The 27,520-nt window shown below is 44.5% G+C and overlaps 2 protein-coding genes across 7 annotated transcripts in view; one reads left to right on the forward strand and one right to left on the reverse strand.

Moving 5' to 3' along the window:
• Positions 1-159, reverse strand: part of ERC1 (ELKS/RAB6-interacting/CAST family member 1) — a 149,452-nt gene extending 149,293 nt beyond the window's left edge. For all 3 annotated transcript variants that reach the window (XR_015728847.1, XM_087873697.1, XM_087873695.1), the window contains exon 1: positions 26-159. The gene's annotated coding sequence lies outside the window, so the exon portion shown is untranslated. The remainder of the gene's footprint in view (positions 1-25) is intronic.
• On the forward strand, positions 57-25,821 carry RAD52 (RAD52 DNA repair protein). Of its 4 annotated transcripts, XM_060694478.2 has the most exons (12): positions 57-408; positions 6,321-6,394; positions 7,039-7,140; positions 9,172-9,265; positions 11,353-11,420; positions 13,059-13,177; positions 13,260-13,335; positions 17,818-18,002; positions 19,456-19,595; positions 22,620-22,694; positions 23,792-23,992; positions 24,957-25,821. In XM_060694478.2, the coding sequence occupies exons 2-12, from the start codon at positions 6,323-6,325 to the stop codon at positions 25,016-25,018; spliced, it is 1,194 nt and encodes a 397-aa protein (XP_060550461.2). In that variant the 5' UTR covers positions 57-408; positions 6,321-6,322; the 3' UTR covers positions 25,019-25,821. The 4 variants fall into 4 exon arrangements, with proteins under 4 accessions (XP_060550461.2, XP_087729826.1, XP_087729825.1 ...); XM_087873700.1 differs by lacking the exon at positions 23,792-23,992 and having other exon boundaries at positions 174-408; positions 24,957-25,090; XM_087873701.1 differs by lacking the exons at positions 57-408; positions 7,039-7,140 and adding an exon at positions 6,940-7,004 and having other exon boundaries at positions 6,330-6,394.
• The last annotated feature ends 1,699 nt before the right edge of the window (positions 25,822-27,520 follow it).

Genomic DNA, 27,520 nt, shown 5'->3' on the forward strand with positions numbered 1-27,520 from the left:
TCCCCCCCCTTCTTCTCCCTCTCACCTTTAGACCAATAGAAGCTTCCTGCCGAAACGTTCTCCCGCCTTCTCCGAGAAGGCCTGGGCGGCACCCAGACACGTCCCGGATGCCCCCTTTTTTTTCCTATGCCAGTCCTCTTCCAGGCTCCTCCCCCTCCCGGGCGGTCCGGCGCAAGCGCAGTCAGCCCGAGCGGGAAGTTCGTCTGCTTTTTTTTTTTTTAATATTAGGGGAGTCCGAGGTGGCCTCGGGCTTGATTTATCTTTTACCCGGGAGGGTGGTGCCCTTAACAGCTGCCTTGTCCGGAGCGATAAAAGGGGCTCAACGATCTTCCCCCTCCTCCTGAGCTGCCTGACAACGCCATTCCGAATTTCTTCCGTCCCTTTGCGTTCAAGGAATCCAACTTTCACGTAAGTTGATAAAACATTCGATTTGCTCAGCTAGATAGCAAACAGTCTGATAATGAATAGCCTGACTAGGTGGCTGAGTGGCTAAGACACTGAGCTTGTGGTCGGCAGTCCGGCGGTTCGAATCCCTAGTACGGCTCTCCTGCAGGGGGTTGGACTAGATGACCTCCAAGGTCCCTTCCAACTCTGTTACTGTTACAATTAGTAATAAAGTGGAATATTTGTGGCTCAGGGGTGACATGATGAGGGGGGTCCTTGGTGCTCTCTGAGCTTGCTTTGTTTTCTTGCAGACGTTTCATTACCCAAACTAGGCAACATCATCAGTGCTAGAAAGAATGTAATGCCAACTGACAGCGAAGCTCACGCCTTACTAGCAACGGATGATGTTACCTAGTTTGGGTAATGAAACGTCTGCAAGAAAATAAGGAAGCTCTGAGAGCACCAAGGGCCCCTCAGGCTGATCATAAACTGCTGATCAGGATCAGATAGTAGTATAGCCTTTATTGTCATTGTACATCATATATTTTTTTAAATTTGATTTATATGCCGCCCTTCTCCGAAGACTCAGGGCGGCTTACAATGTGCTCAGCAATAGCCTTCATCCTTTTGTATATTTATACAAAGTCAGCTTATTGCCCCCACAAACTGGGTCCTCATTTAACCTACCTTAGAAAGGATGGAAGGCTGAGTCAACCTTGAGCCTTGGAGAGATTCGAACCAGCAGTAATTGCAGGCAGCTGTGTTAATAACAGGGTGCTTAGACCACTGTACCATCAAGGCTCTATATATACAATAAAATTGGTTTAGCCTCTCTGGTGCAATCCGTAACAGAAAATACAAATCACCATAAATAGTATAGAGCAGGGGTGGGCAACTGTGGCCCTTTTACAAACAGCTGAAGTCCACAGGTTGTAAAAGGGCCACAGGAATTCTGGGAGTTGAAGTCCACAGGTTGTAAAAGGGCCACAGGAATTCTGGGAGTTGAAGTCCACAGGTTGTAAAAGGGCCACAGGAATTCTGGGAGTTGAAGTCCACAGGTTGTAAAAGGGCCACAGTTGCCTACCCCTGGTATAGAGAATAATCCCTATACAAGTAATTGGGAAAAAAAGACCAGTCATACTTTTCCATATGTGCGTATTGTGATTGTGTTTAAGAGTCTGACAGCCCATGGGTAGAAGCTGTTTTTTTTTCTTTCTTTCATCATACATATTTTATGAACAGAGTGTTGACCGAGTCACATCTTATACATTTTATACATAATAATCTATTCTAATCTTCCCATTTTTCCATATTCATCTCTTTTACATAATCCTTTATCACAAATTAATCATTTTTCACCATATCTTATTATTTCAGCTTCTGCCATGTTGTTCTCTTTTCAAATCCATTTTACATCACATCTCCGTTTCCAATTTCAGCCATCATATTCTCTTTCCATGTTTTCTTTATCTTATCATTATACATAAACAATATTACTAATCGCCCTTAATTCCTAATCTCTTACAATAACATCAGTTAATGATCTTATTTCTCCATTGCTAGATATATTCCTCAATTTCCCCATTCCACTTTTTTAACATTTCAACTTCATCTCTCAATTTAAATTGTCTTCAAAATTAAACCAAATTGTAGAAGCTGTTTTTAAACCTGTTGGTCCAGCTGGCTATGCTTCGATGTCTTCTGCCCGAGGACTGAAGCGAAAAGAGACACTGGCCAGGGTGTGAATCATCCCTAAGCAGTGGTGAGTTCCTCCCGGTTCCGCCCGGTTCCACCGAGCCTTTAGCGGTGACGATATGACGTCACCGAACCGGTTCTGCCCCCCCGCCCTGCATTATTCTTACTTTTTATTTGGCCGCACCCCTAATCTATTGCTGCCTCCTGAGTCCCAGATGGTGGGCTATAAGGAAAAAAAATGTTTAAACTCTTGCCGTGGGGCTTCAAAGGGCCACCCTACAGCTGATCAGTTGGAAAAGGCAGTTTGGTGGTAGACCGGTGCCTGCAAAAATAAATGGGTAGACCGGTACCTGCAAAAATACATGAGTAGACCAGTGCCTGCAAAAATAAATGAGTAAACCAGTACCTGCAAAAATAAATGGGTAGACCGGTACAGCTCTGCAAGCAGTTAAAAGCCTGGTAGACCAGTACCTCTGCTAAATCCTAAAGAATTGTCACATGGCCATCAAGTCACGCCCACAAAATAAGCCACGCCCACAGAACTGGTAGTAAAATAATTTAGAACCCACTCCTGTCCCTAAATATCTTCCTTACTCTGCTGAAACAGGGAGATCTGGCGATGTCATCCAGTGGTGTTAGAGGGCAACCAATGGTTTCTTGTGCTGAATTGATCACTCAATTCACTCTGTAGTGCCTTCCTGTCCGCAGCTGTTAGACCAGGATACCATACTGCAGGGCTGGGCAATTATGGCCCTTTTATAAACTGTGGACTTCAACTCCCAGAATTCCTGAGCCAGCATGTTGGCTCAGGAATTCTGGGAGTTGAAGTCCACAGTTCATAAAAGGGCCATAATTGCCCAGCCCTGCCATACTGTTATAGAGTAGGTGAGGACACTTCCTATCATAGACCGATAGAAAGAAGTCATCAGCCGTTGTTCCACCTGATTTTTCCACAGGACTCTAAGGAAATGAAGTCTCTGTTGAGCCTTACTAACCACCAAGGACGTGTTGTTTTTACAGATCTGGCTAGAGTTGGGAGATCTAGATCTAGAGATGGTTAGAATGGGAGACCACTAGGAAATCCTCCCCCCCCCCCCCCCGGAGAGGGTGAGGGAGGAATTATCATGGATTGGAAAGTCAAAAATAATTATGGAAAAAGACAACTACAGGTAGTCCTCGACTTACAACCACCATTGAGCCCAGAATTTGTGTGGTTAAGTGCGACATTTGTTTTGGGTGAGTTTTGCCCCATTTTACAACAATTTTTCTTGCCATGATTGCTAAGTGAATCGCTGCAGTTGATAGGTTAGCAACCTGTTTGTTTAGTGAATCTAGCTTTCCCCCCCATTGACTTTGCTGGTCAGAAGTTTGCAAAAGGGGATCAGATGACCTTGGGAAACAGCGACGGTCATAAGTGTGAACCAGTTGCCAAACATCTGAATTTTGATCACACGATCATGGGGATGCTACAAAGGTTGTGTGAAAAATGGTGATAAGTCATTTTTTTCAGTGCTGTTGTCACTTTGAATGGTCACTAAATGGACTGTTATAAGTCAAGGGCTACCTGTGCTAACCGCTTCTATAGTGTCAGCAAAAAAACTATATTATGACCTTCATCCATCTCAATGTAAAAGAGACCACTTTTTTTTTAACAATCATTATCTTTGCTTCCTTTCCAAGCATTTACCCTAAATTAGGGCCTTTTAGCTGTTCCTGGTATGATAACACTATTTTATACTGCTTCAAAGACAAATGAAACATATTTACAGAATCTGTGGGGTTGCTAAGAGCTCACACCGATTTGATGGCAATCAGTTTTATGCAAAAGCAGCTTGACTTGACACTGTATGATAAACATTAATCACTCCCAGCTGGAAGGCCAGACATCTTGCTGAAGAGGAAGTGTGGGACATGTAGTCCAAATGTGATCAAGATGCACCAAGGTGGAAACATCATGCTGAGAAAAGTAATAGTATTGGAACTTAACTGCCCAAGTCCTTGAGTAGCAACGTGATGAAAGCAGATTAATTTTCAATTCAGTTAGAATGTATTTGCATCTTTGGGCAAAGCTATTATGGAGAAACAAATTGAAGCATGTTTTGGGAACGCTTGTTTTGCTGAGTTCCAATGAAAGCCTTATAATATTATTTTTATAAAGCCTGTGATGCGTAGATGAAGTTCATAGTTATTATAAAGGATAGTCAATCAAACCATATCTTTTTAAAATCAAAGGCATGCCTGTAAAATATATGCAATTCTGATCCATTAAAAAAAACAACTTCTGGGATGGGAAATTGTTCCTCTTGGAGCATGTTCTTGATATGAGATGGCTGCATTTCCTTTCCTTTTCTTTCTCTCATTCCTTTAATTGACTTACTGTTTCTTATCCCTTTTTGTGCATTCTGCATAATGTCGGTTATTCTGGAGGGGAACACCATGATGGAGATATATACCCTGTTTCCCTGAAAATAAGACATCCCCTGATAATAAGCACAATCAGGCTTTTGAGGGCATGTGCTAAAATAAGCCCCCCCTGAAAATAAGCCCTCCCTGAAAATATTTAAGCGGATTCGCAGCCAGTCCCCGCCATTTCTTTGGTTAGGCTTAGGGAGACAGAGCTGGAAATCAGGTAAGACGGCAAGAGGAGGCCCGTCTTGCTCCACGCACCCCAAAATAATAAGGCCTCCCTGAAAATAAGGCCAAGCATTTATTTTGGGGTTCAAAAAAATATACGACGGTTTTATTTTCGGGGAAACACAGTATATACTCTCTGTGTGTATGTGTGTGTGTTTGTGTATGTGTGTATGTATGTGTGTATTTATTTGTGTATGTAGTATCCTGTTTCCCCGAAAATAAGACATCCCCTGATAATAAGCCTAATCGGGCGTTTGAGTGCATGCGCTTAAATAAGCCCCACCCCCCGAAAATATTTAAACAGAGAACTGTATATCAGGTAAGATGGCAAAAGGAGCCCCATCTTGCTCCACGCACCCCAAAATAATAAGGCCTCCCTGAAAATAAGGCCAAGCATTTATTTTGGGGTTCAAAAAAATATACGACGGTTTTATTTTCGGGGAAACACAGTATATACTCTCTGTGTGTATGTGTGTGTGTTTGTGTATGTGTGTATGTATGTGTGTATTTATTTGTGTATGTAGTATCCTGTTTCCCCGAAAATAAGACATCCCCTGATAATAAGCCTAATCGGGCGTTTGAGTGCATGCGCTTAAATAAGCCCCCCCCCCCGAAAATATTTAAACAGAGAACTGTATATCAGGTAAGATGGCAAAAGGAGCCCCATCTTGCTCCACGCGCTCCAAAATAATAAGACCTCCCCGAAAATAAGGCCAAGTGCTTATTTTGGGGTTCAAAAAATATAAGACAGAATCTTATTTTCGGGGAAACACAGGTATGTATGTACGTGTGTATGATGGATAAATGTATGTATGTAGAACCAAAATGGCATTTTCATGCATTTGAGAATAAGCAATTTAGCGCTTTTCAAAGCTTTTGAACTTCTGACAGGCTGTGCCTATTAGGATTTATGGCAGATGTAGTGCATCTCTAGTGCACTCAGTAATACCAGATTGTTATGCTTAGGCAGTCTTTCTGTCAGCATTTGTGCAGAGTAATTCTGTTCAGATTTAGGTTGAAATAGACAAGTCTGCTCCTTTCTGAAATAAGTGTTGCTTTGGTTTAATGGAAATTGATGCCTGTATATTTGCATCCAATTTTTATAATCAGGAAAACACCCTGCCTTTCATCTCAGTCATTAGAATGATCAAGGAGTCATAGTACCGTAGTACAAGGGGAAAGCTATTCTTAGTTTCAGGTGCATTCTATTCTCTTACTGAAATAAAATGCTCTCTTTTGCATTTATTAGGAAAAATCAAGTTCTGGAAAAAGAACAAAATCTGTGCAGAACCTCTGTGTGGATGTCCTGCTCTGCTAATTCTGAAGAAATATCTTCCCATTAATTCTTAGCAATATTTGGGATTAATATTGGTTCAAATGTATTAATGGAACTTACCTTCTCCTATTAGTATCTTATGATTTATCACTTGTTATTTGTATCTTGCAATTCATGATTGCATCTTATGATTTATGGTTGAAGACCTATCCTTTTGTTGTTTGTATGTACACTGAGAGCTTATGAACCAGAGACAAATTCCTTGTGTGTCCAATCACACTTGGCCAATAAAGAATATTCTAATTCTAATTCTAATATATTTATTTTGGAGGGATGTCCATGGTAAAAATGGCAAGAGATGGCAATGGCAACACCAGTGACACACCCAGTACGTGGTTTGGACAGGTCAGTATATCATTACTTTTAGTTAGTTAGTTAGTTATTTTGCTGCCCATCTCGCTACAGCTATCTAAGATTCTCCGGGATGAGGCATTGTGAAACATTTATTAACGATAAGAATATGGTTTCTACTTCATCGTAACAAATCTGTAGCAAACTTATTTAGAAATTTTAATAGAAGCAGGATGAAAATCAGGTTGGTGTTAATCAACCTTTCCAAAATAATCTCAGTGTATTTTGTATCCTATGCAGAAAAAGTACAGAAAAAGTGAAGCTTAGGTATTATTGAGATTATTTTACAAAGAAGACTTTGTACAATTTTGAAGTTTGAGTGCCGTTTGGGTCTTTTTCTGGGGTGGGGGGTTAGAATTCATAAATTGTTTCTTGGTGAGGAATACTAGGCAATATGCTGATATAATTATCTCTTCGATTTGCATTGAGGTAGCGAAACTTCAGGAGTGAACTCTATAAAGATGTTATTTTTAAAAAAATCATTTTATAATTGATGACAGTACCATAACAGTGCAGTTTATTCTTTCATCTTGAAAAAGACTTTAAGTGTGAGCCAACCGAATCTTGAAATGGAAACAACCAGAAGAGGCAAGAAGACAGAAAGGTATTTAAATCTGTTGGTTTTTGTGTTTGTGAAGTGCCAGTACACAGCAGACGAGTATCAGGCTGTTCAGGCTGCTCTGAGGCAGAGGCTGGGCCCAGAATACATCAGTAGCAGACAAGCCGGAGGAGGACAGAAGGTACAAATTAGAGATTAGAGCTTTCCTTTACTTTATACTGAAAAGTATCCTTTTAACCCAGAGGTCTTCAAACTTGGCAGCTTTAAGACTTGTGGACTTCAGCTCCCAGAATTCTCCAGTCAGCTATGAAGTCCACAAGACTTAAAGCTGCCAAGTTTGAAGACTTCTGGATTAGAGCCTTCCTTTACTTTATACTGAAAAGCATTCTTTTAACTCCAGAGATGTGACCCTGGCAGGCTTGGAGTAGCATGTTAAGATGCTTTTAACACTTTTTAAAAAAAAAAACACATGTACTATATAGCTGTCAACAGCTAGTATCACCAGACCAGATTGTTGAAAATCAGTACTAACCTTCAGGTTGCCAAATTAGAACCGCTGACCAGAGATTTCAAGAGGAAAAATAAACATAATCCTGGGCAAAATGGCTCTAAATGCCAGTTTTTATTCCGATTTTATATTTTGTGTGTACCAATGGTGAAATCCAGCTGGATTTATCCGGCTTGTGCGATCCGGTAGGGCCAGCGGAGGGAGGCTCCACCCACCCACCCGGATGTCATCACATCCCGTTTTTGACCCTCTGCACATGCGCGGAAGAGGTGCGCGTGAGCACATTTCCGATCTGGTGGCGAAAGTAAGTGCATTTTACCCCTGGTGCGTACAGATAATCCTCAATTTATGACCAATTTACAATTGAGCCCCAAATTCAGGTTGCTAAGTGAGAAGTGTGTTCAGTGAGTTTTGCCCTATTTTACGACTTTTCTTCCCACATTTGTTAAGTGAATCATGGCAGTTGTTAAATGAGTAACACGGTTGTTAAGCGGCTTTGACTTTGTTTGTCAGAAGGTTACAAAAGGGAGGGGGGTCACATGACCCCAGGGCATTGCAACGGTCATAAATATGTGTCAGATAAGCATCCGAATGTAAATCACGTGACCTTGGGGATGCTTCGTGAGTGTCAAAAACGATCCTGAGTCACTTTTTTTCAGTGCCGTCGTAACTCTGATCAGTCACTAAGCGAACCGTTGTAAGTCCAGGACTGCCTGTTTTGCCCAACTAGCTGTACAAAGGATCTCTTGTTCTGTGGCGCTGAATCTTTTAACAGCTTTTCACACGTTTAAAGGCGCATGACGCAAATAATGTGCTCAATCCCACCCTTGTTCCCTACATATCCCATCCCACACTGTGGCCTAGATTTTGAGATACTACCAGCTTTCTCCTCCTGAAATAGAGTCCATTTGATCACTTTAATATTTATATATAGCTCTTATGTAGAGAGCTATTTACGTGAAAACGGTTTCTGTCTCTGAGTTAGTAAACATAAAAAATAAGCCCTGCTAAAATGCATATTGTTACCTGCTTCTTTATGGTTTTTGCTGTGCTATGTCACTTAGAAACTATATTACATAGCTATAAATCAGTGAAGGCTAACCTTTTCCGGACCGAGTGCCTAAAGCGCCCCCGTGCCCCCAAACCCCCAAAATGCAATGTGCGCATGGCCCCTGCATGTGTCCCGCCTCCTGTGCATGTGTGTGCCAGGGGTGGGTTCTACTTACCTTTACTACTGGTTTGCAGTGGGGCCGCGCGCACGCTCTTCTACGCAAGCGACCCTGACGTTTTGATGACAGGGTCGGTGGGTGGAGCCTCCTACCAGTTTTACTACCGGTTCTATAGAACCGGTGCGAACTGGGGGCAATCCACCACTGGTGTGCGCCCTCCTGCAGCGCCCCCCCACGCATGCACATGTGCCCCCCTACATGCGCGTGTTCCCTACGCATGCACTGTCCTGCACATGCACGCATCCCCCCCCCCACACGCATGCATGGCAGAGACCTGAAGACCAGCTGGCCAGCAGGAGGCGGGCGCACATGCTTAGCGGAGCTGAATTGGGGCAACGGCTCGCGTGCCATCAGAGAGGGCGCTGTGTGCCACCTCTGGTTTGTCATCACGGCTATAGATCCTTCTTGAATATGAGACAAAAATGGATCTTTGATAGGCTATAGCAAAACTTATTTCCTTTCTTTCTGCTCTCAGGTTTGCTACATAGAGGGGCACAGAGTCATCAGCCTGGCCAATGAAATGTTTGGATATAATGGCTGGGCTCATTCTGTCACTCAGCAGAACGTTGGTGAGTCCAATTAAAAACTTGTTTCGGTTGAAAATGTGAGAAAAATATTCCCACCGTAAAGGCAATTCTAATAAACTCTAAAAGTAAAGGCTGGGAGTTTCGCAATACTGCTCTGCTTGTGGAAGCTTCTTTGAACTGGTAATAGATTTCATGTGAGGAAAGTTAGGAAGCAGTTTTGCTTATTTCTCATGTGTTCCTGATAAAAATCCATTGTAGAAGAGGATGAGAAATATTATGAGGAATTATAGAATTGCCTCTCTTCCTTAGGCAACTTGAGATCTTGAAGTACGAGGGTGGCCAAGAATTCTTTTGAATTAGTTTGCATATAAAATAGCAATAGCACTTAGACTTATATACCGCTTCAACAGTGCTTTACAGCCCTCTCTAAGCAGTTTGCAGAGTCAGCGTATTGCCCCCAACAATCTGGGTCCTCATTTTACCCACCTCAGAAGGATGGAAGGCTGAGTCAACCTTAAATACCTTAAATAAAACCTTAAATAAAATTGATGCATATTCATCATTTTAGATTGTATTTGCCAGCCAGAAAGCAGATTTGCGCATCTATGTTGTAGTTCTCTTACCTCTTAAGCGAAATCACCACAATAACCTGTTATTCTACTAGTTACAGTTTTAATGTGTCTTTTGCTAATACTCTCAAGCGCTCATATTTATTTATTATTTAGTTTCCTAATTTGATAGATGTCTAAAATTGTTCCCTATGGCTAGGTCAGTGGTGGGTTTCAAATTTTTTTACTACCGGTTCTGTGGGTGTGGCTTAGTGGGTGTGGCATGGCTTGGTGGGCGTGGCTTGGTGGGTGTGGCGGGGAAGAATACCGTAAAATCTCCATTCCCACCCTACTCCAGGGGAAGAATACTGTAAAATCTCCATTCTGTCCCCAATCCAGGGGAAGTTTACTGCAAAATCCCCATTTCTTCCCGATCAGCTGAGACTCGGGAGGCAGAGAATAGATGGGGCGGGGCCAGTCAGAATTTTTACTACCGGTTCTCCGAACTACTCAAAATTTCCGCTACCGGTTCTCTAGAACTGTCCAGAACCTTCTGAAACTCACCTCTAGGCCAGGTCCAGTTTGTACAATATTCTCAAGTCTTGACCCTCTGTTGCACTTTTGTCATTGGTGCTCACTGCCTCTTGGGTTATCATTCCTTCTGTGATTGCTTCTCTCCACCTCCAGCCTCTGTCACCTGCAATACTTTACACTTTTTGAAATTGGTAGTTTGTAAGTTAAGAACTACTGCGTTTTCTCGAAAATAAGACCCGGTCTTATTTTCTTTTGGGCCCCAAAATAAGCACTAGGGCTTATTTTCAGGGGAACAAGATTTCAGGGTGATCAGCCTGGCTGGGTGCCCCGCCCCTGATGCACACACAAGAGCCAGCAAGTGCGTGGGAACTGATGGTATCTGGCAGCAGCTGCAATCCGCTGGTCCCTTAGTCGGCGCACTCTGGAGCTGCGCAGAGTGGAAGGCACAGCGGAAGGCAGGCGATCCTGGTGCGTCGCGTGGGCTGCAGGCAACCCAAGTGACGTGAAGACGAGTGGCCACCTGCCGCTCCGGCCCACTGCCACTCGGCTTTCCTACAGCCTGCACGTCCAGATCGCCTGCCTCCCCCCCCACGCCTCTGTCTTAACAGTACAAGACAAGGTGTATTCATCATTTTACCTGAATGTATCTTTTTGCGTTTTGCTACAGTATTAGGAAAGGTCAAACACTGATAGACGATACAGTGCAAAGTAAAGTTTCTTTGGTACTTCTAATTAACACAGAATAATATTTATGGAGGTTTTGTTTACCTCAAATATGATATCTTATAATCAATAAATGCTAATTATAAATAGCTGTTTATTAAAAACAATGAAAATTATCAGACACCATTGAATTTAATTTTAGTTATGCATGTTTTCTTGCTTCCTCTTTATGTAATTTATACTGTGTTTGACCTTAGTTTTCTTTTCAAAAATAAAAGCTACCACAGGTCCTATAAAAAAAAACAACCTCATATGCATTTTTATATATTTCTGTTACTGCCTGTTGCCTTAGTCTTTAACTTTTTTTTCTTCCTCCTTTTGCAGATTTTGTTGATCTAAATAATGGCAAATTCTATGTGGGTGTTTGTGCTTTTGTGAAAGTTCAGCTTAAGGTAAGCACGCATATATGGGTGGGGATTCTAATGAGGTGGAGTTTTTAGGGACAGAGAGTTAAATCAGAGGTCCCCAACCCCGGGATGTGGCCTACTACCACGGCAGGGGTGAAATGCTCCTGGTTCGGACCGGATCGCCTGATCTGGTAGCGATGGTGGCGGGTGGTTCAGAGAACCGGTAGCAAAAATCCCTGCGCCCCCCCACCATGCCCAGCTGAATTGCACGATAATCAGAGGCTTTTTTTTTTTTACTTTTAAAAGCATTTTTTCTACAACCTCTTCTGACGAAAAAATGCTTTTAAAAGTAAAAAAAAAAAGCCTCTGATGATCGCGCGGCTCAGCTGGGATCCTCAGAGGCTTTTCAAAGCATTTTTTTCTGCAACCTCTTGGCCGAAGAGGTGGTAAAAAAAAAAATGCTTTGAAAAGTCTCTGACGATCCCAGCTGAGTTGCCTGATCGGCAGAGGCTTTTCAAAGCATTAGAAAAAATGCTTTGAAAAGTTAAAAAAAAAAAAAAAGTTGGCCACGCCCACCCAGTCACATTACCCCCCACCCCCACCAAGCCATGCCCACAGAACCGGTAGTAACAAATTTTACATTTCACCCCTGTACCACGGCCTGTTCGGAACTGGGCCATACAAGCAGCGGGCAAGCGTATGCGCGCAGCTCCACTTGCATGAGTGGCAGGTGCTCACGCTTGGATGTGCAGCTCAGTTTGTGCAAGTGGCGCCCTGCGTACCTGCAGCTCACAGAAATGGAGCTGTGCATGAGTGTGCCTGCCATTTGAATGGAAACATCCCTCCCCTCCACCGCTGGGCCGCTAAACCAGAAAGGTTGGAGACCACTGAGTTAAATTATACCCAAATGTGCAGAATAAGAACTCTTGAAGGTACTATTTATAGTCAGTGGAAAGACCCTATTATTACATAAAACTGTTACTATTGTCAGTTCTGTTACTGGTTGAAAGGGATTATTTAATGCTGTCGAAGTTATTCCACTTATATTTTGCCCCCTTGTTATAGGCCAGTGATGGCGAACCTTTTTTTCCTTGGGTGCCAAAGGTGTGTGTGTGCGTATGATAGCGTGCGCATGCATGCCGATACCCATAATGCAATGCCGCCCCACAGACCCTGCCCCCCCGTGCATGTCAGTGTGACCCCCCTGCCCCCCGCGTGACCCCCCGCCCCCCTGCGCATGCGTGCGTGATCCCCGTTTTGGTGCTAGCAGGCCTCCCTGAAGCCTCCTGGGACCAAAAATGGGGCACGGGGGGGGGCACCGCACCTCCCCACCCCCGCACATGTGTGCACGATCCCCCACCCCTGTGCATGCGTCTCCCGGCATGCGCGGTGGTGCTGACCTGGGCATCGGCTCGCGTGCCCTCAGAGATGGCTCTGCATGCCACCTGTGGCACACGTGCCAGAGGTTCGCCATCACGGTTATAGGCCAAAGATACACTTGCCTTGAAGAATTAAAATAGGTTGAAGTGGTGTGATACTGCAGAGTAAGTATCCAAATCCCTGCGGATCCCAGAAAAACTGAATGCACCTCAGTCATCCATCCATTTTTTTTCTTCAAAAGAAAAGAATTGTTAAGGTAATTATAGTAAGGGGGGGATGTAGCATAATCTACTCATATTGCAGGATGGGGCTTACCATGAAGATGTTGGCTATGGAGTAAGTGAAGGCTTGAAATCGAAGGCCTTGTCCCTTGAAAAAGCAAGGAAAGAGGCTGTCACAGATGGATTGAAGAGGGCACTCAAGTAAGAGTAACCAACGCATACAATACTTTGTTGTTGTGAAATAGAGAATTGTGTTTTAAGAAGCAGCCGTCTGTCTCTTCAGGTGCTTTGGTAATGCTCTTGGGAACTGTATTTTGGATAAGGACTACTTGCGCTCAGTGAATAAGCTCCCCCGTCAGGTATGTTGGGGTGGGGGGGGAGGGAGAGGGAGGAGAGCAGGTTTCAAAGAAAGTAAAAATGCCAAATTCTGGAGTGAGCACAAATCGTAAAATTAATAGTAACTTGCATCATTTCTTCTTCTTCTTCATAATCACCAGATTTCACCATTTGGCTTTTTTTTTTCAATTAGAAATGTTCTCTCTTTTGTTCATTATTACTCAGAACTAAGCCAAAAGTATTATGTCATTATTCTAGCGTTATAAAACAAGTATTTTTATTTTTTTTTGGCCTTATTTTGAATAAGATTCTGTAACCTGCACAAAAACACATGTGCCTCCGTGTAATTTTTATGCGGACCTTCAAGTATATTGTTTTCTACCTTATGACCCTTTGGATAAATGTTCTTGAACCTGCAGTTCATATTACTACCGTAATAGTAAGGTTAATGGAACTTGTATTTATTTTTGCATAATCGTTTTTAAGATTACACTATAAGCTTCTAAAGACGTCTAAAGACCCCTCTTTCAATATCCCTCGGCATTGCCACAACATTAACCGTGATTTATTTACTTTTTAAAACTTATAATTGGATAACTTTAGCCTGTTCTCAAATGTTCCCCTTTTAGGGAAGGCTGTTGACTGACAGCTACAAATGGGCCTGGAAGTAGCGGATTATCTGAATCCTTTTCAATCTGGGTTCGGACCAGAAAACAGCATTAAAACGGCATTGGTTGTACTAGTCCGGGGTCGACAACCTTAAACACTCAAAGAGCCACAAAGGTCCTAACTGGAAGCCCCCCGTTCAATTCTGGAGCCGACTGGAAGTCAGGTCGTTTCCCCCCCCCAACCATAGAGTCTCTTCCTAGCACGGCATCCTTTTTCCTCTGCCAACCGGAAGTCTGGTTTCCCTACCATAAAGTCTCCTCCTAGCAAGGTGTCCTTTTTCCTCTACCTGCCCTAACCGAAAGCCCTATCATTTGTGGAGCTGACCGGTGACAGGGAGCCGCAGCAGAGGGATGAAAGAGCCACATGTGGCTCCAGAGCCGCGGGTTGCCGACCCCTGCACTAGTCAATGACCTTCGGAGGGCTCAGAATGAAAGCGGTGCAACCATTCTGGCCTTCAGTGGCTTTTGATAGCTTCAACCTGGTATCCTGGCTTGGCTTTGAGAGCTGGGAGTGGGAGGCACTGTGTTATGATGGTTCTCCTCCTTCCTCTGTGGCCGATTCCAGTTGGGGAGAGAAGTTGAGCACTAGGGCTTTGCAATGGCAATGATACCCAATGATATATCTCCACCCTCAGCCAGACCGATGATGATGTGGCAGCGCTGGACAAGTACTTGAAGGCTGTAAGGGTCCGGATGTGGGAGGACCGGGTTTGATTCACCCCGGTGAGATGAGATGACTCTGGGTTTTTGGTCCCCCACATCCAGATGATATTTCATCTTTGGATAGGTGGTAGTGCAACTTGGGGGTCTCCTGGACTCCTACTTGAGAAGCAGGTGGCAACCATAGCTTGGGAGCCTTTGCACAGTTTTGTCTAGTGCACCAATTGCATCCTTTTCTTCACTGGGAGGCCTTGCTTATGCCTTGATCCCCTTCCATTTGGATTACTGTAATGTGTTCTGCATAGGGCTACCCTTGAAGACCACCCAGAAACTTCAACTGGTCTAGAACGCAGCAGCATGCATTGTGATGGGTGTCCCTGAGTCTGCCCAGTAACACCCCTGTTGAAGGAGCTGCACTGACTTCCAATTTTTTTTTGTCTGAGTGCAATTCAAGCTCTTGGCTAGCATCTATATAGCCCTATATGGTACAGGCATAGGTTATTTGCTGCAAGTAGTCCAGGAAGCCAGGTTAACCAAACAGCAACCAGGGCCAGCAGTCCACTAAGGCAGGTTAGCTAAACAGTAACCAGAGCAAGAAGTTCAGCGAAGCAGGCAAACTGGCAAGCCTCACAAGACACAGTACAGCAATCTCTAGGCCAGTGATGGCTAACCTTTTTGCCGTCGTGTGCCAAAAGCGGGGTGAGCACGGGGGGTTGTGCATGCACGTGCCTACACCCATAATTCAATAGGCCCCGCCCCTGTGCATATGCACGTGACCCCTCCCCCGTGCTCCCCACACTTTTGGCACGCGATGGCATGGTGAGCTTAGTGGGCCCGTTTTTTGCCCTCTGGAGGGCCTCCGGGGGCTGGGGAAGGCCGTTTTCGCCCTCCCCAGGCTCCTAGAAAGCATCTGGAGCCTGGGGAGAGTGAAAAACGAGCCTTCCCCACTCCCCTGGAGGCCCTCCAGAGGCTGGAAACAGCCTGTTTCCCAACTTCCGGTGGGCCCGAAAGGCCCGAAAATCAGCTGGATGGCGCACGATTGCATGCTGGAGCTGAGCTACGGCAATGCTTGCGTGCCCACTGATATGGCTCCGTGTGGCACCTGTGGCACGCATGCCATAGGTTCGCCATCGTGGCTCTAGGCTATGGCAAGTGTACACAAGGCTCCACAGATTCAACGCTTGTTCCCAACAAATGCCCCTCCCACCGGCACCCCCTTACATCTCAGTCCCCAGATGTGCCTGGTGAAAGGGGGCGGGGCACTATCCTCCCTCGTAGCCTCCTCAATCTGCGTTGATCTTGCCGTCTCTCTTCACTCAGGAGCAGGTAGTCTTTGCTCTTCTCCTGAGCTTTCCCTGTCTGCAGGCCTTATTAATTCAGAAAAACTTGCCTGGACTGACTGTGCCCTTCACCAGTTTCCTCCAAGGCCAACGGAGCCAGCCTCTCCATCTCTGTCTTGTTCTTGTCCCAGCTCATCTTCCCCAGCAGATTCAGACTCCGACGGGGGCATGACAGTGTGGTTCAAATGATTGCATGCTAACACCCTCAACAAGAGGTCAAAGCAAATTGGCGGTAGATAAGAGTTAACAGAATTCAAGATGGGCTGGATTTAGATCTCGTGGGCGCAAAGGGACTCTAGACTGATGATGTGCTTGACTCCTCCCTCGGGAACAGCCTGGTCATCTCCTACATTTAATATGGTTTTTAATTTTTGATTGGGATCTGCCCTTCGTTTGCTAAAAGGTGGCTGTCTATAGAAATGTTTTAAATAAATAAATTGTCATAAAAATCAAAAACAGAGCCTTGGTGGCACAGCAGACTAAAGCACTGTTAAGTAACACCGGCTGCCTGCAATTACTGCAAATTCAAATCTCACCAGGCTCAAGGTTGACTCAGCCTTCCATCCTTTTGAGGTAGGTAAAATGAGGACCCGGTTTGTGGGGGCAATAAGCTGACTTTGTATAAAAAAGAACACCGCTTGGTGGGGGGAGGCGAAAGCCCTACTAAGCAGGTATATACAAAAGTATGAAGGCTATTGCTTAACGCATTGTAAGCCGCCCTGAGTCTCCGGAAAAGGGTGGCATATAAATCGAACCAATAAATAAATAAATAAAAGAAGCCAAAGGTGATCTACAGGGTACACGGCACTAAGAATAATTGTAATTTGCTTTAAACCAGAGGTGTCAAACTCAAGGCCCACGGACCAGATTCAGTCCGCAGGGCGCTTAAATCCAGCCTGCAGGGCCGGCCTGGAAATATCAAAGGACCAGCCGGTGGTGCCTCTGGCAGTTAAAACGGGCCACGTGTGGCCCCCCACGCCTTGTTTTCAAACTCCATGGCCTCCTGCAGCACTCTGCCAGCTGAAAACTGCTCAAAAATGGCCCCAAAACAGGACCAAAAACAGGCCACGCGGGGCTGGTTTTCGGCCGGCAGGGTGCTGCAGGAGGCAGCCGTCCCATCTCCCCTCTGCTGTCCCTCTCTCTGCCGGCCCGGGGAGAACTACAATGCTGATCTGGCCCTCAAAAAAATCCAGTTTGACACCCCTGCTTTAATCAGATAAATAACCCACTGTCACTGCGTTTTTGTATTTACCAGATGAGCTCTTATTTCTGGACTGTCAGACTTTCCGTAGCTTGCCAATTTTGTTATCAGTAAGCTAACTACGCATGTCCGCATTCTTTCTTTCTACTTCACACTTTTCTTTGTTCTCTTGCCAAGAAGTCCGGCTGCTGAGAGGTAGCTGGCAGGAACTTTGCCAAAATGTAACAATTTAATTATTTTTAGACTAGTAAGATGTTTTACTTTCTTTATAACAAATAAATGAGTTTTTTTCTTAGAAAAAATATCTTCGGGGTTTATTTTCTTGCAAAGGTATACACAAGAAAAATGCCACGATTCACGTCTCTAAATCAAGGTGCGATTACCCAAAAGCAAAATGGGATTAATCAGCGCCCTGACACACATTAGCTCAGGTTGCATTGGCTAAACGTATGATGTGAAGATGAAAATTCTGCACAAAATACCACTTGTTTCCCTGGTAACTTCACCTCTGGAGACTGGGGTGGGGGTGAGGGGTATTTCCTGAGCAGCTTTCCCCTGGTAAATTCTGTGAAATGCTTCTACTATTTTCTGAACTTCTCTACTTGAATGGCTATTTTTGTTTTATCCTTTTGCTAGATGCCTCCAGATTTAGATTTGGACAAAGTTAAAAGGCAGGACTTCGAGCCTACTATAGAGAAAGCAAGATATAATAGCTGCTTGCAAAAAGGAAGTGAAGACCAGAAGTTCTTCTCCTTGTCAACCCCAAGCAAATCTTGCAAGTTGGCTTCTCCCTTGAACTCTATTGAACAAAACCAAAACAGGTTAGCAGCTTCATTAGATGTTTTCTCCTCGGGCACACATTTTGAAATTTTAAACTTCATCGTGACATCAGAAAGTTGCTGTCAAATGCATTCTGAACTTCTAATTCAGCAAGGCATTCCTGGGTGTTGTCAGATATTCTACTTTTCTTCTGGCAGGAGGCAAAGAAAAAGTAATACAGGATTGCTTTTGTGAATTCAGTCAGGATTTCAAAATCTTGACAGATTTTGAATTTTGACAATTCAAAATGTTGTGATTTCAGTCACAAAAAAGTTAGTCTAAATGTTTCCTATTTCCTAAGTGGGTACAACATTGGCAAAGTACATATCCAAGTGGCACATATATCCTATAGCAGCTTTGTTCAGTCTGATGCCTTCTGATTGTACTAACGTTCTGCTTTCAGAATTTATTATCCAGCATGAATGCCGCTCTCGTGAGTTTATACTGGTATTCCTGGATTTTAAGGAAATTATTAAGTAAGTTATCGAGGTTGACTCAGCCTTCCATCCTTCTGAGGTTGGTAAAATGAGGACCCAGATCGTTGGGGGCAACAGGCTGACTGTGAAACTGCTTAGAGTTAACTGTTAAGCATAAGTCTAAGTGCTATTGCTAAGTGCTATTATTAGAAGATAAGTATTATGGAATTGAAATTTAATATGCCGTAAACATGCCTTGCTATCCAGCATGAGAGAGCCTTGGTGGCGCAGCAGACTAAAGTGCTGTTAACTAGCACCAGCTGCCTGCAATTACTGCAAGTTCAAATCTCACCAGGCTCAAGGTTGACTCAGCCTTCTATCCTTTCGAGGTAGGTAAAATGAGGACCCGGATTGTGGGGGCAATAAGCTGACTTTGTATAAAAAAATAGAACACCGCTTGGGGGGGGGCGAAAGCCCTACTAAGCAGGTATATACAAAAGTATGAAGGCTATTGCTTAACGCATTGTAAGCTGCCCTGAGTCTCTGGAAAAGGGCGGCATATAAATCGAACCAAGAAAGAAAGAAAGAAAGAAAGAAAGAAAGAAAGAAAGAAAGAAAGAAAGAAAGAAAGAAAGAAAGAAAGAAAGAAAGAAAGAAAGAAAGAAAGGTTATTAATGAACTAGAGCAGGGGTGTCAAAGTCCAGGCCCGTGGGCCAGATCTTGTCCCCAGGTGCTTAGATCTGGCCCATGGAGCCGCCCTGGAAACAGCGAAGGACTGGCTCATGGTGCCTCTGCCAATGAAAACAGAGCTCAGGAGGGCCGTGGGCTTCAGGAGGCCGTCACAGCCAAAAACAGAGCTCAGGAGCCCAGTTTCCCTGGCGGAGCAATTGGGCTGCCACAGGTGCCCCCGGTGAGCTGGCCACGCCCCCCCAGCCCCCCCAGGTCAAACACAACACTGATGCAGCCCTCAATGAAATCAAGTTTGATACCCCTGAACTAGAGGGATAATCCCCCTTGGTTTATACTCTTGTTATCACAGGATCTCACTGCCCTTGGATTACGACGCAACTCACCTTCGGAAGATACGACAGAAGCAGCTTCAACAGCAGTTCAGACAGCAGATGCAGGAGAAACAGCAGATCCAGTCAGATGTTTCAGCTTGCAGAACTAAAGATCAAGGTAAAGAGGATTGCAGGAACTGGGTGTGGCTCGTCTAGAGAAAAGAAGGACTAAGGGGTGACATGATCGCAGTATTCCAATATTTGAGGGACTGCCACAAAGAAGAGGAGGGGGTGTCAACCTATTCTCCAAAGCACTTGAAGACGGGACAAGAAAAAAAAATGGATGGAAACTAATCAAGGAAAGAAGCAACCTGGAATTAAGGAGAAACTTCCTAACAGTGAGAACAATTAACCAGTCAAACAGCTTGCCTTCAGAAATTGTGGGTGCTCCATCACAGGTCTCTTTTAAGAAGAGACTGCACAGCCTCTTGTCTGGAATGTTATAAAGTATCCTGCTTGAACAGGGGGTTGGACAAGAAGACCTCCAAGGTCCCTTCCAGCTCTATTCTGATTAACTCTGGATAGAGGAGAATGTAAGTAGTACGATTAATTCTTTCCATAGGGGCCGCGGTGGCTCACTTAAGACGCTGGGCCTGTGCACCGCTGAGGTAGGCAGTTCAATTCCTGTGAGTGAATAAACTGCGTAGGGACAAGAAAGGAGCCTCCCCTGATTGCCCGCTGGCATTCGGACGTCCCACAGGTAAAGATAACACTACCCAAAAAAATTCCTTTCACAGAGGCAGCCAGCCACCTCGGTGATCCCTGGCTAACACGTGCCATACACTAAATAAATAAATAAATTCCTTCCATGTTAATTGTGCCTTCATCAGAGGGAGAAAATGACCTGCTAAACAAAGGTTATTTTACACAAAAACGCATAACCTATTAATATCAACCACTTTTACCATAACAAGAAAATCATAAAAGAAAATAGAGGTAGAGAAATAAACAATCTGGAATAATTTTAGGAATGCAGAGATCAGTGTCAGAGTTTGTTGCAAAATCAAATCCAGAAAGCACACACAGGCAGACTGATGCAGCAGGATTCATTAATTTCTTTAGATAGGTAATAATACATGAAGATAAATGTACAATACCAATATAGATTCTTCTTCAACGTAGTAGCAGTTACAAACAAATCACAAGGCAGGAGAGAACAGTTAGTTTCATTTCAGCAGAGCAGACTAGTTTTAGTTTCTCTGCACAGACTCAGAAGCTGCAGACTAATATACATCCTGGCTCCAGTCTGTCTCAGCTCCCAAAGAACCCTTATTGGCTGATTTATTTGCTATGCCTATACATTGGCTGACCTTGTTACCATATCCTATTCCAGTTGATGAATATACTCTGACAATCAGCATTTTTAAACAGGAGGTGGTCAAGTAATTATAAGGGGCAATTCTAATTGACAAAAATTTGAATAGTTGAGCCGTAAATAGATTTTGTGAAGCAATTTTGATATAGTTTTGCAAGAAAATACAATGATGTGGAGCTCAGAGGGCTGGGAAAGGCTTGGACCCAAAGAATCGGAGAGCTGCAGTGATTTCTTTTGCCCCTGAAACTTTCCCAAGTGCTGTTGGGTCACATATATGACACCTTTTCCAATAAGTGTTTAAATTAAAATATTCAAGGGGGCGGAGGAGGGAATCAACAAAATACAATGACTATCCCAAAGTATTCCAATGGATTTTAGATTTCACTTGAAAAAAATCATTTAAGCATAAATATGGCAACACAGTTCATTTGATGGGGAGGGGGGCGGGGAGATGAGGGAAGTGAAAGGCTATCATAGCTCTTCCTTGTAACTCAAGAGAATTATAAGGAGTTGTAGTTAGAACAGGAACAGAGGTGGTATTCAACCGATTCAGACCGGTTCGCTCGAACTGGTAGCGGCAACTGCGGGTGGGCCCACCTATCCGCTTGGATGTAATGCCATCCTATTTAGCCACATTTTCGAGGCCAGTAACATGTGCAGAAGGTGTGCGTGTGAGCAAAGTGCATGCGCGAAGACCGGGTGCATGTGTGGAAGGCAAACCAATGGCAACAATTTGTGAAACCCACCCCTGAACAGGAATATTGAGAAGATTTGCCCCCCCCCAAAGAAAATCAATCCATCAGCTGGAAGGGATCTTGGAGGCCTTTTAGTCCAACCCCCTGCTCAAGCAAGAGACCCTATATCAGTGATGGCACAGTGATGGCTAACCTTTTTGCCATCATGTGCCCAAAGCGGGGGGAGATAGTGGGGTCGCGCGAGCGTGTGCCCACACCCATAATTCAATGTGTGTGTGACACACACACACCACTGTGCGATGGCACAGTCGGCCCGGTAGGCCTGTTTTTTACCCTCCCGAGGCTCCAGAGGCTTTCTTGGAGCCTGAGGAGGGCAAAAACAGCCTTCCCCACACCCCCGGAGGCCCTTCGGAGGTCGGAAACAGCCCATTTCCCAACTTCTGGTGGGACCGGAAGGCCTGAAAATCAGCTGGCTGGCACGCACATACGCGCTGGAGCTGAGCTAGGGCAATGCTCGCGCGCCCACAGATATGGCTCCACGTGCCACCCGTGTCACCCGTGCCATCACAGCCCTATATCATTTCAGACAGGTGGCTGTCCAGTCTCTTCTTAAAAACATCAGTACCCACAACGTCTGAAGACAAAGCTGTTCCACTGGTTAATTGTTCTCACTGTTAGGAAATTTCTCCTTAATTCCAGGTTGCTTCTATCCTTGATTAGTTTCCATCCATCGTTTCTTGTCTTGCCTTTTAATTAAACTAAAATTAAAAAAATTACATAGACACTAGCAAGAATGGCCAGTGATAACTGACCCTCCACTCTAGTCCTTTAGTGCCAAAAGAAAAAAGGGACCTGGGAAGGGAAAGGGAGAGAATAAAATCTCTTTTCCCAATCTGTTACCTCCTCGGAAGAAAGAGAGGGGTAGAAAGTTGATCTGCAGCAACTTGGCGTTGCACCGTTGAGTTGCCACCGATTCTCCTTTGATGCCATAAGGAAAAGACTCTGAGACGCCATATGCCATTCGTCCATCACCAATTTAGTTTTACCTACCTTGATCCTGTCTCCCTGCCTCAAATTAGAAAGGCGGGTAACCTGTTCCACTTTTTTCAGCAATTCTGTTCTTTGCATACAGAGGTGTCCATTCCCACTGCCTTGGAAGGCAACTCTTCTGTACAACCGCAATCTGTTGTGGATGAATTCCTTGCAGGTGAGTGTAAAATTGCTTTAAGTTGATTAGCTCAAGGTTTTTTCATGGTATTCACAGCACCAATTATTACGGTACAATGTGCATCCTTTTCTCATGCAACTCCTCCCCAACACACCTGGTCTGATGCTGAATGCAGACTGTGGGAAGGACTGTAACGAAAGGAAGAAACAGCCAGGGGGCATTTGTAATGAAAAGTTACTGGGAGCAAAAGTGTTACCCCTCTATTCACCCACATTCTGTGATGACCCGGGGCGAGGTACAGAAGCAACACAGCCAGAGAACAGTTCTAACTCCCCTTTATTGCTCCAACTTTCCCCCAAACGTCCCCATGTTTACTGCAAGTCCTAGAGCAAAGCTCTCTCTCAACTTCCGACAGCCTCTGGCTGCAAGTAGTCCAGCAAGCAAAGTTAGCAAGGTAGCAACCAAGGCAAGAAGTCCAGTGAGGCAGGCAAACCAGACAAGGCACACAAGACAAAGCACAGCAAAATCCAGACGTCGCCAACTGCGCACGAGGCTCCATGGATTCAAGGCTTGTTCCCGACAAAACACCCCTCCCAACAGCATCTCCTTAATTTTTAGTCCCCAGGTAACCCCAGGGGCAGGGTGCTCTCCTCCCGACTCGTCGTGTCAGCCTGCGCTGCTCCTGCCTTCTCTCCACTCTCTGTGCTTGGGGATCAGGAGGAGCATTCCTTGCTCGTCGCCAGAGCTCCGTCATTCCCCTGCTCCACTGCCTGCCCTCTCTTCCCCCTTCTCTCAGTTGTCCTGCACCCGTTCTTCCTTGCTGGCAATCCTTCCCAGGCCCGAAACACCTGGGGCTGCCTCATCCTGCTCCTCCGGTCGTTCTTCCGGCGCCAACGAGACTGCACCCTCTTCCTCCATCAGCCCCAGCTCCGCCTCGTCCTCTTCCACGGACTCAGGCTCTGACGGGGCCATGACACATTCCCTTTTTCTAGAAAAACTCAGATTTAAACATTCACATATCTGACCTTGACCCTGATTATCGCGGCTTCCATTACAATCCAGAGCTATTGAGAATCACATGCATAATTGAACAATCAATAGTTTAGGTTTTAGTTTTAATACCTGATTGATTACAGATGATCCAGAACTCTGGGACTTTCCTTTGGAAGTGACTGATCAAAATACAGGAGCAGTGCCAGTCCAATGCGTACGTTCACCTCTTGGACAGCATACCATGATGACTCGCAGCCGAACCCCACAAAGAATAAATAATCAGCAATCAAATATAAAACCTTCATCTTGGCACCTGGCCTCCAGTCCCAAATCTTACTTACCAGGTAAACTGTAAAAGAGATAGCAAAACAAGTAACTTTGTCTATATTAACTAGGCCAGTGATGGTTAACCTTTTTGGTGCCAAGTGACCAACGCATGCGCGCACGGGGTGTACAAATGCATGTGCCCGTGCCCGAACCCCCCAAATGCAGTGCAAGCACCCCCAGTGCATACACCCCACACCCACACATGTGCATGCGCCCCGCTCCCCCATTTTGGCATTCAGGTTGGGGCAGGAGGCTTTCCAGGTCCAAATGGGGGTTGGCTTTTTGGGCCTGAAAAGCCGCCTGCACCAACCTGGAAGCCAAAATGGGGCGTGGAGTCACTGCGTGAGCCCTGCCTACAGCCCGTTTTTGCCCTGGAAAGCCTCCTGCACCAACCTAGACCCCCCCTGTGCCCCGCCCCCCTGTGCATGCACGCACGTGTCCCCCAGATGCACCCCACCCACCATCATGCACGGCAGAGACCCAAAGACCAACTGGCTGGTGGGAGGCACGTGCGCATGCACGGTGGAGCTGGGCTGGGGCGACGGCTAACGTGCCCACAGAGAGGGCTCTGCGTGCCACCTGTGGCACATGTGCCATAGGTTTGCCATCATGGAACTAGGCTATATATGACGAATGCATGTAATAGGGGAGAACAAATAACATATTGTCTCCTCTGTAAAAAGCAGCTAAAATGCCGCTTCTAGACTATGAGGCATGTTGTACATGAAATAGGTTAGCTCAGCACATGAAACTGGACAGGAATCTACACCATGTCTAAATCCTGCAGAGTGCAGAGAAAAAAATCTTTATATTTCCCAGGGATTCCAGCCTATGCGTTATATGCAAGTCAGTAAAATTGCTTAAAATGCAGTGGTGAAAAATGAAACAGGACACATTTTATTGCAGATAAAGGAAAACTAGGTGAAAAATATATATTTTTTAAAAGGAAATCCTTTTCTGAGCGACTGTTTTCTATTTCAGCTGAACGTAGCCCTTACCGAAGAGGCCAAGGAATGAAAAAGAGAAGACTGGAGCCTGCATAGAAAGCACTTAAGATTTCAGCATGAGGGTTTTAATTCAGAATACATTTTAGTCCAATAAAGTTGCAGACCAAAGTATCTTTCCTAGATTTTATTACAGAAAAAAGTGCATTGCTTTGCAGTATTTAACTAATGGCTTAAAATGCCATTTCAACTGTAGTTAAAAGAATTAACTATTACAAGCCCTAATATGTAATTCTATTTTAAAATTTAAAAAGGCACTTTCTTAACTTTCTTCATTCCAATCAGAAGAGAGCAATTTTAGTAATAATATATTCTAAATGTGTTATAAGTGGTCTAAGCTGGATATGAATTCAATGTTCAGGAAAAAACATTTTTAATTTAAATTATAATTGTCCCTTTTTTTGATGAACAAAACCAACAAAAGATTTCCACTTATTCAAAGAGGTACAATCTGAAAATATTGGGAAAATTTACTGTTAGAAGTATAGAAAAACATGCTTTTTAAGTGTGTATGTGAGGGGGGAGGGGAAGGGAAATATGTGTATCTTGGACTTTTTATGTTGTCTATTTATTGATCCACTAGCAGAGTCTGAGAAAACAAAAATCAATCATTCGAACAGTATAATTCATTTTCAAATCTATAAATTAATGCAGTATCTCATGTAATCATGAACTCTGATTGTGCTGCTTGCATTAAATAGCATAGCAGTAAATATTGTTGCGTAAACTGTCTCTGGATTCTCTACCACATCTTGGTAGATAGGAGAGGTAGCAGGTTACTTGGTTTGTATTCAGACTGTCATGTTTTCTAAGTCACTTGCACAAATATATGTGTGTGTATATGTGTGTGTGTGTATATATATATATATATATGTATGTATGTATGTATGTATGTATGCATGCATGCAAGTCTTGGTGTATTCGGGTCTTCTCCCGTGTAAGATTGAGAGCACTTTGGCAACGTTTCGGCAGAATCTCATCTGCCATCATCAGGCTTATGCAAGGGGTCTTTTGCAGTAACTGCCGTTACTATTTCAAATCTGGTGGTGGTAGTCTGCTTTGCTGGGATGGCCCCACCTCTTCATTCTGATTGGTTGGGAGTCCCAGTCTGTCTATTGGCTTGGCTTCGGGTGTATGGTCGGGTTTTCTCCACCAGGTGGCCGGGCTTCATCTTTGTGGCTGGCTGGAATGTGATTTGGCTGGAGGTCTCGGGGTGTGTGTGTGTCTGGCTTCTGGGGTGTAGATTTTTCTGTAGCAATGCCACAGTGGTGATGAACACATCTGACTACCAAGCCAAACTATCCAACCTACTCCAAGACCCTGCTTACAAACCTCTAAACACAGACCCCACCACCTACCTGGAAAAAACCACCAAATCCAAAATAAAAGCCTCTCCCATCAGTGAAGAGATCCAGCAAAGACTCATCCCCAGAGAGAAATCATCCAGATGCCCCAAGCTCTATGGCTTCCCCAAGATACACAAAGAAGGAACACCACTCAGACCTATAGTCAGCTCCATAGGCTCACTTCTACAGAATCTTGCCAAATTTCTTGCCGAACAACTTCAGCCCTACGCAGAATCCATCAACTCATCCGTACAAAACTCATTCCACTTCATAGAAACAAAACCTACAATCCAGCGACCTACTTGTGAATTTCGATGTCATATCCCTCTTCACCCAAGTGCCTATTAAAGAAGCCTTGACAGCAATCCTAAACAAATACAACCCCCCTAAACACATCCTAGATCTGACCAACCACTGCCTAACCAACACATACTTCATCCACAATGGTCAAAGATACAAACAGATAGAAGGAGCACCTATGGGATCACCCCTCTCACCCGTCATCGCAAACCTATACATGGAACACTTTGAAACCATCGCCTTAGATAAATCTGAACACAAACCCAAACTTTGGCTGAGATATGTAGATGACACTTTTGTAATTTGGCCACACGGGAAAGAAAAACTGGACAACTTCCTCACACATCTCAACAACCTACACCCCAAAATACAATTTACTATGGAAACAGAAGCTAACAACAAACTTCCTTTTCTGGACGTCCTAATCTACAAAAAACTCAACGGCTCCCTAGGACACACCATCTACAAGAAAAAAACACACACCAACTGCTACTTAAACGCACAATCACATCACCACCCTGCACAGATCAACTCCGTAGCCAAGACTCTCATCTCCAGAACCAAACGCCTAGCCGACAAAGACCACCTGAAAACTGAATTACACACTCTCACAAACATATTAATTTCTAACGGATTCCAAAGAAACACTATCACCAACCTAATCCAAAGGGAGACACCCCTCAAGATCCAAGACACAGAACAGGACAACGACATCGCCCTCCTCCCTTACATCAAAGGCACCACAGATAAAATCAGCAAAATTCTCCACATACACAATATCAAGACAGCCTTCTGCACTGACCAAAAAATAGCCAACGTCTTAAGAAACCCCAAAGAGAAGATCCAGCTAGAAAACCAAGGAGTCTATGAAATACCATGCAAAATCTGCCCAGCC

This window comes from Pantherophis guttatus, chromosome 7 (assembly GCF_059756535.1).
Source record: "Pantherophis guttatus breed Tessera chromosome 7, ASM5975653v1, whole genome shotgun sequence".
In the NCBI taxonomy this organism is placed as follows: Eukaryota; Metazoa; Chordata; class Lepidosauria; order Squamata; family Colubridae; genus Pantherophis; species Pantherophis guttatus.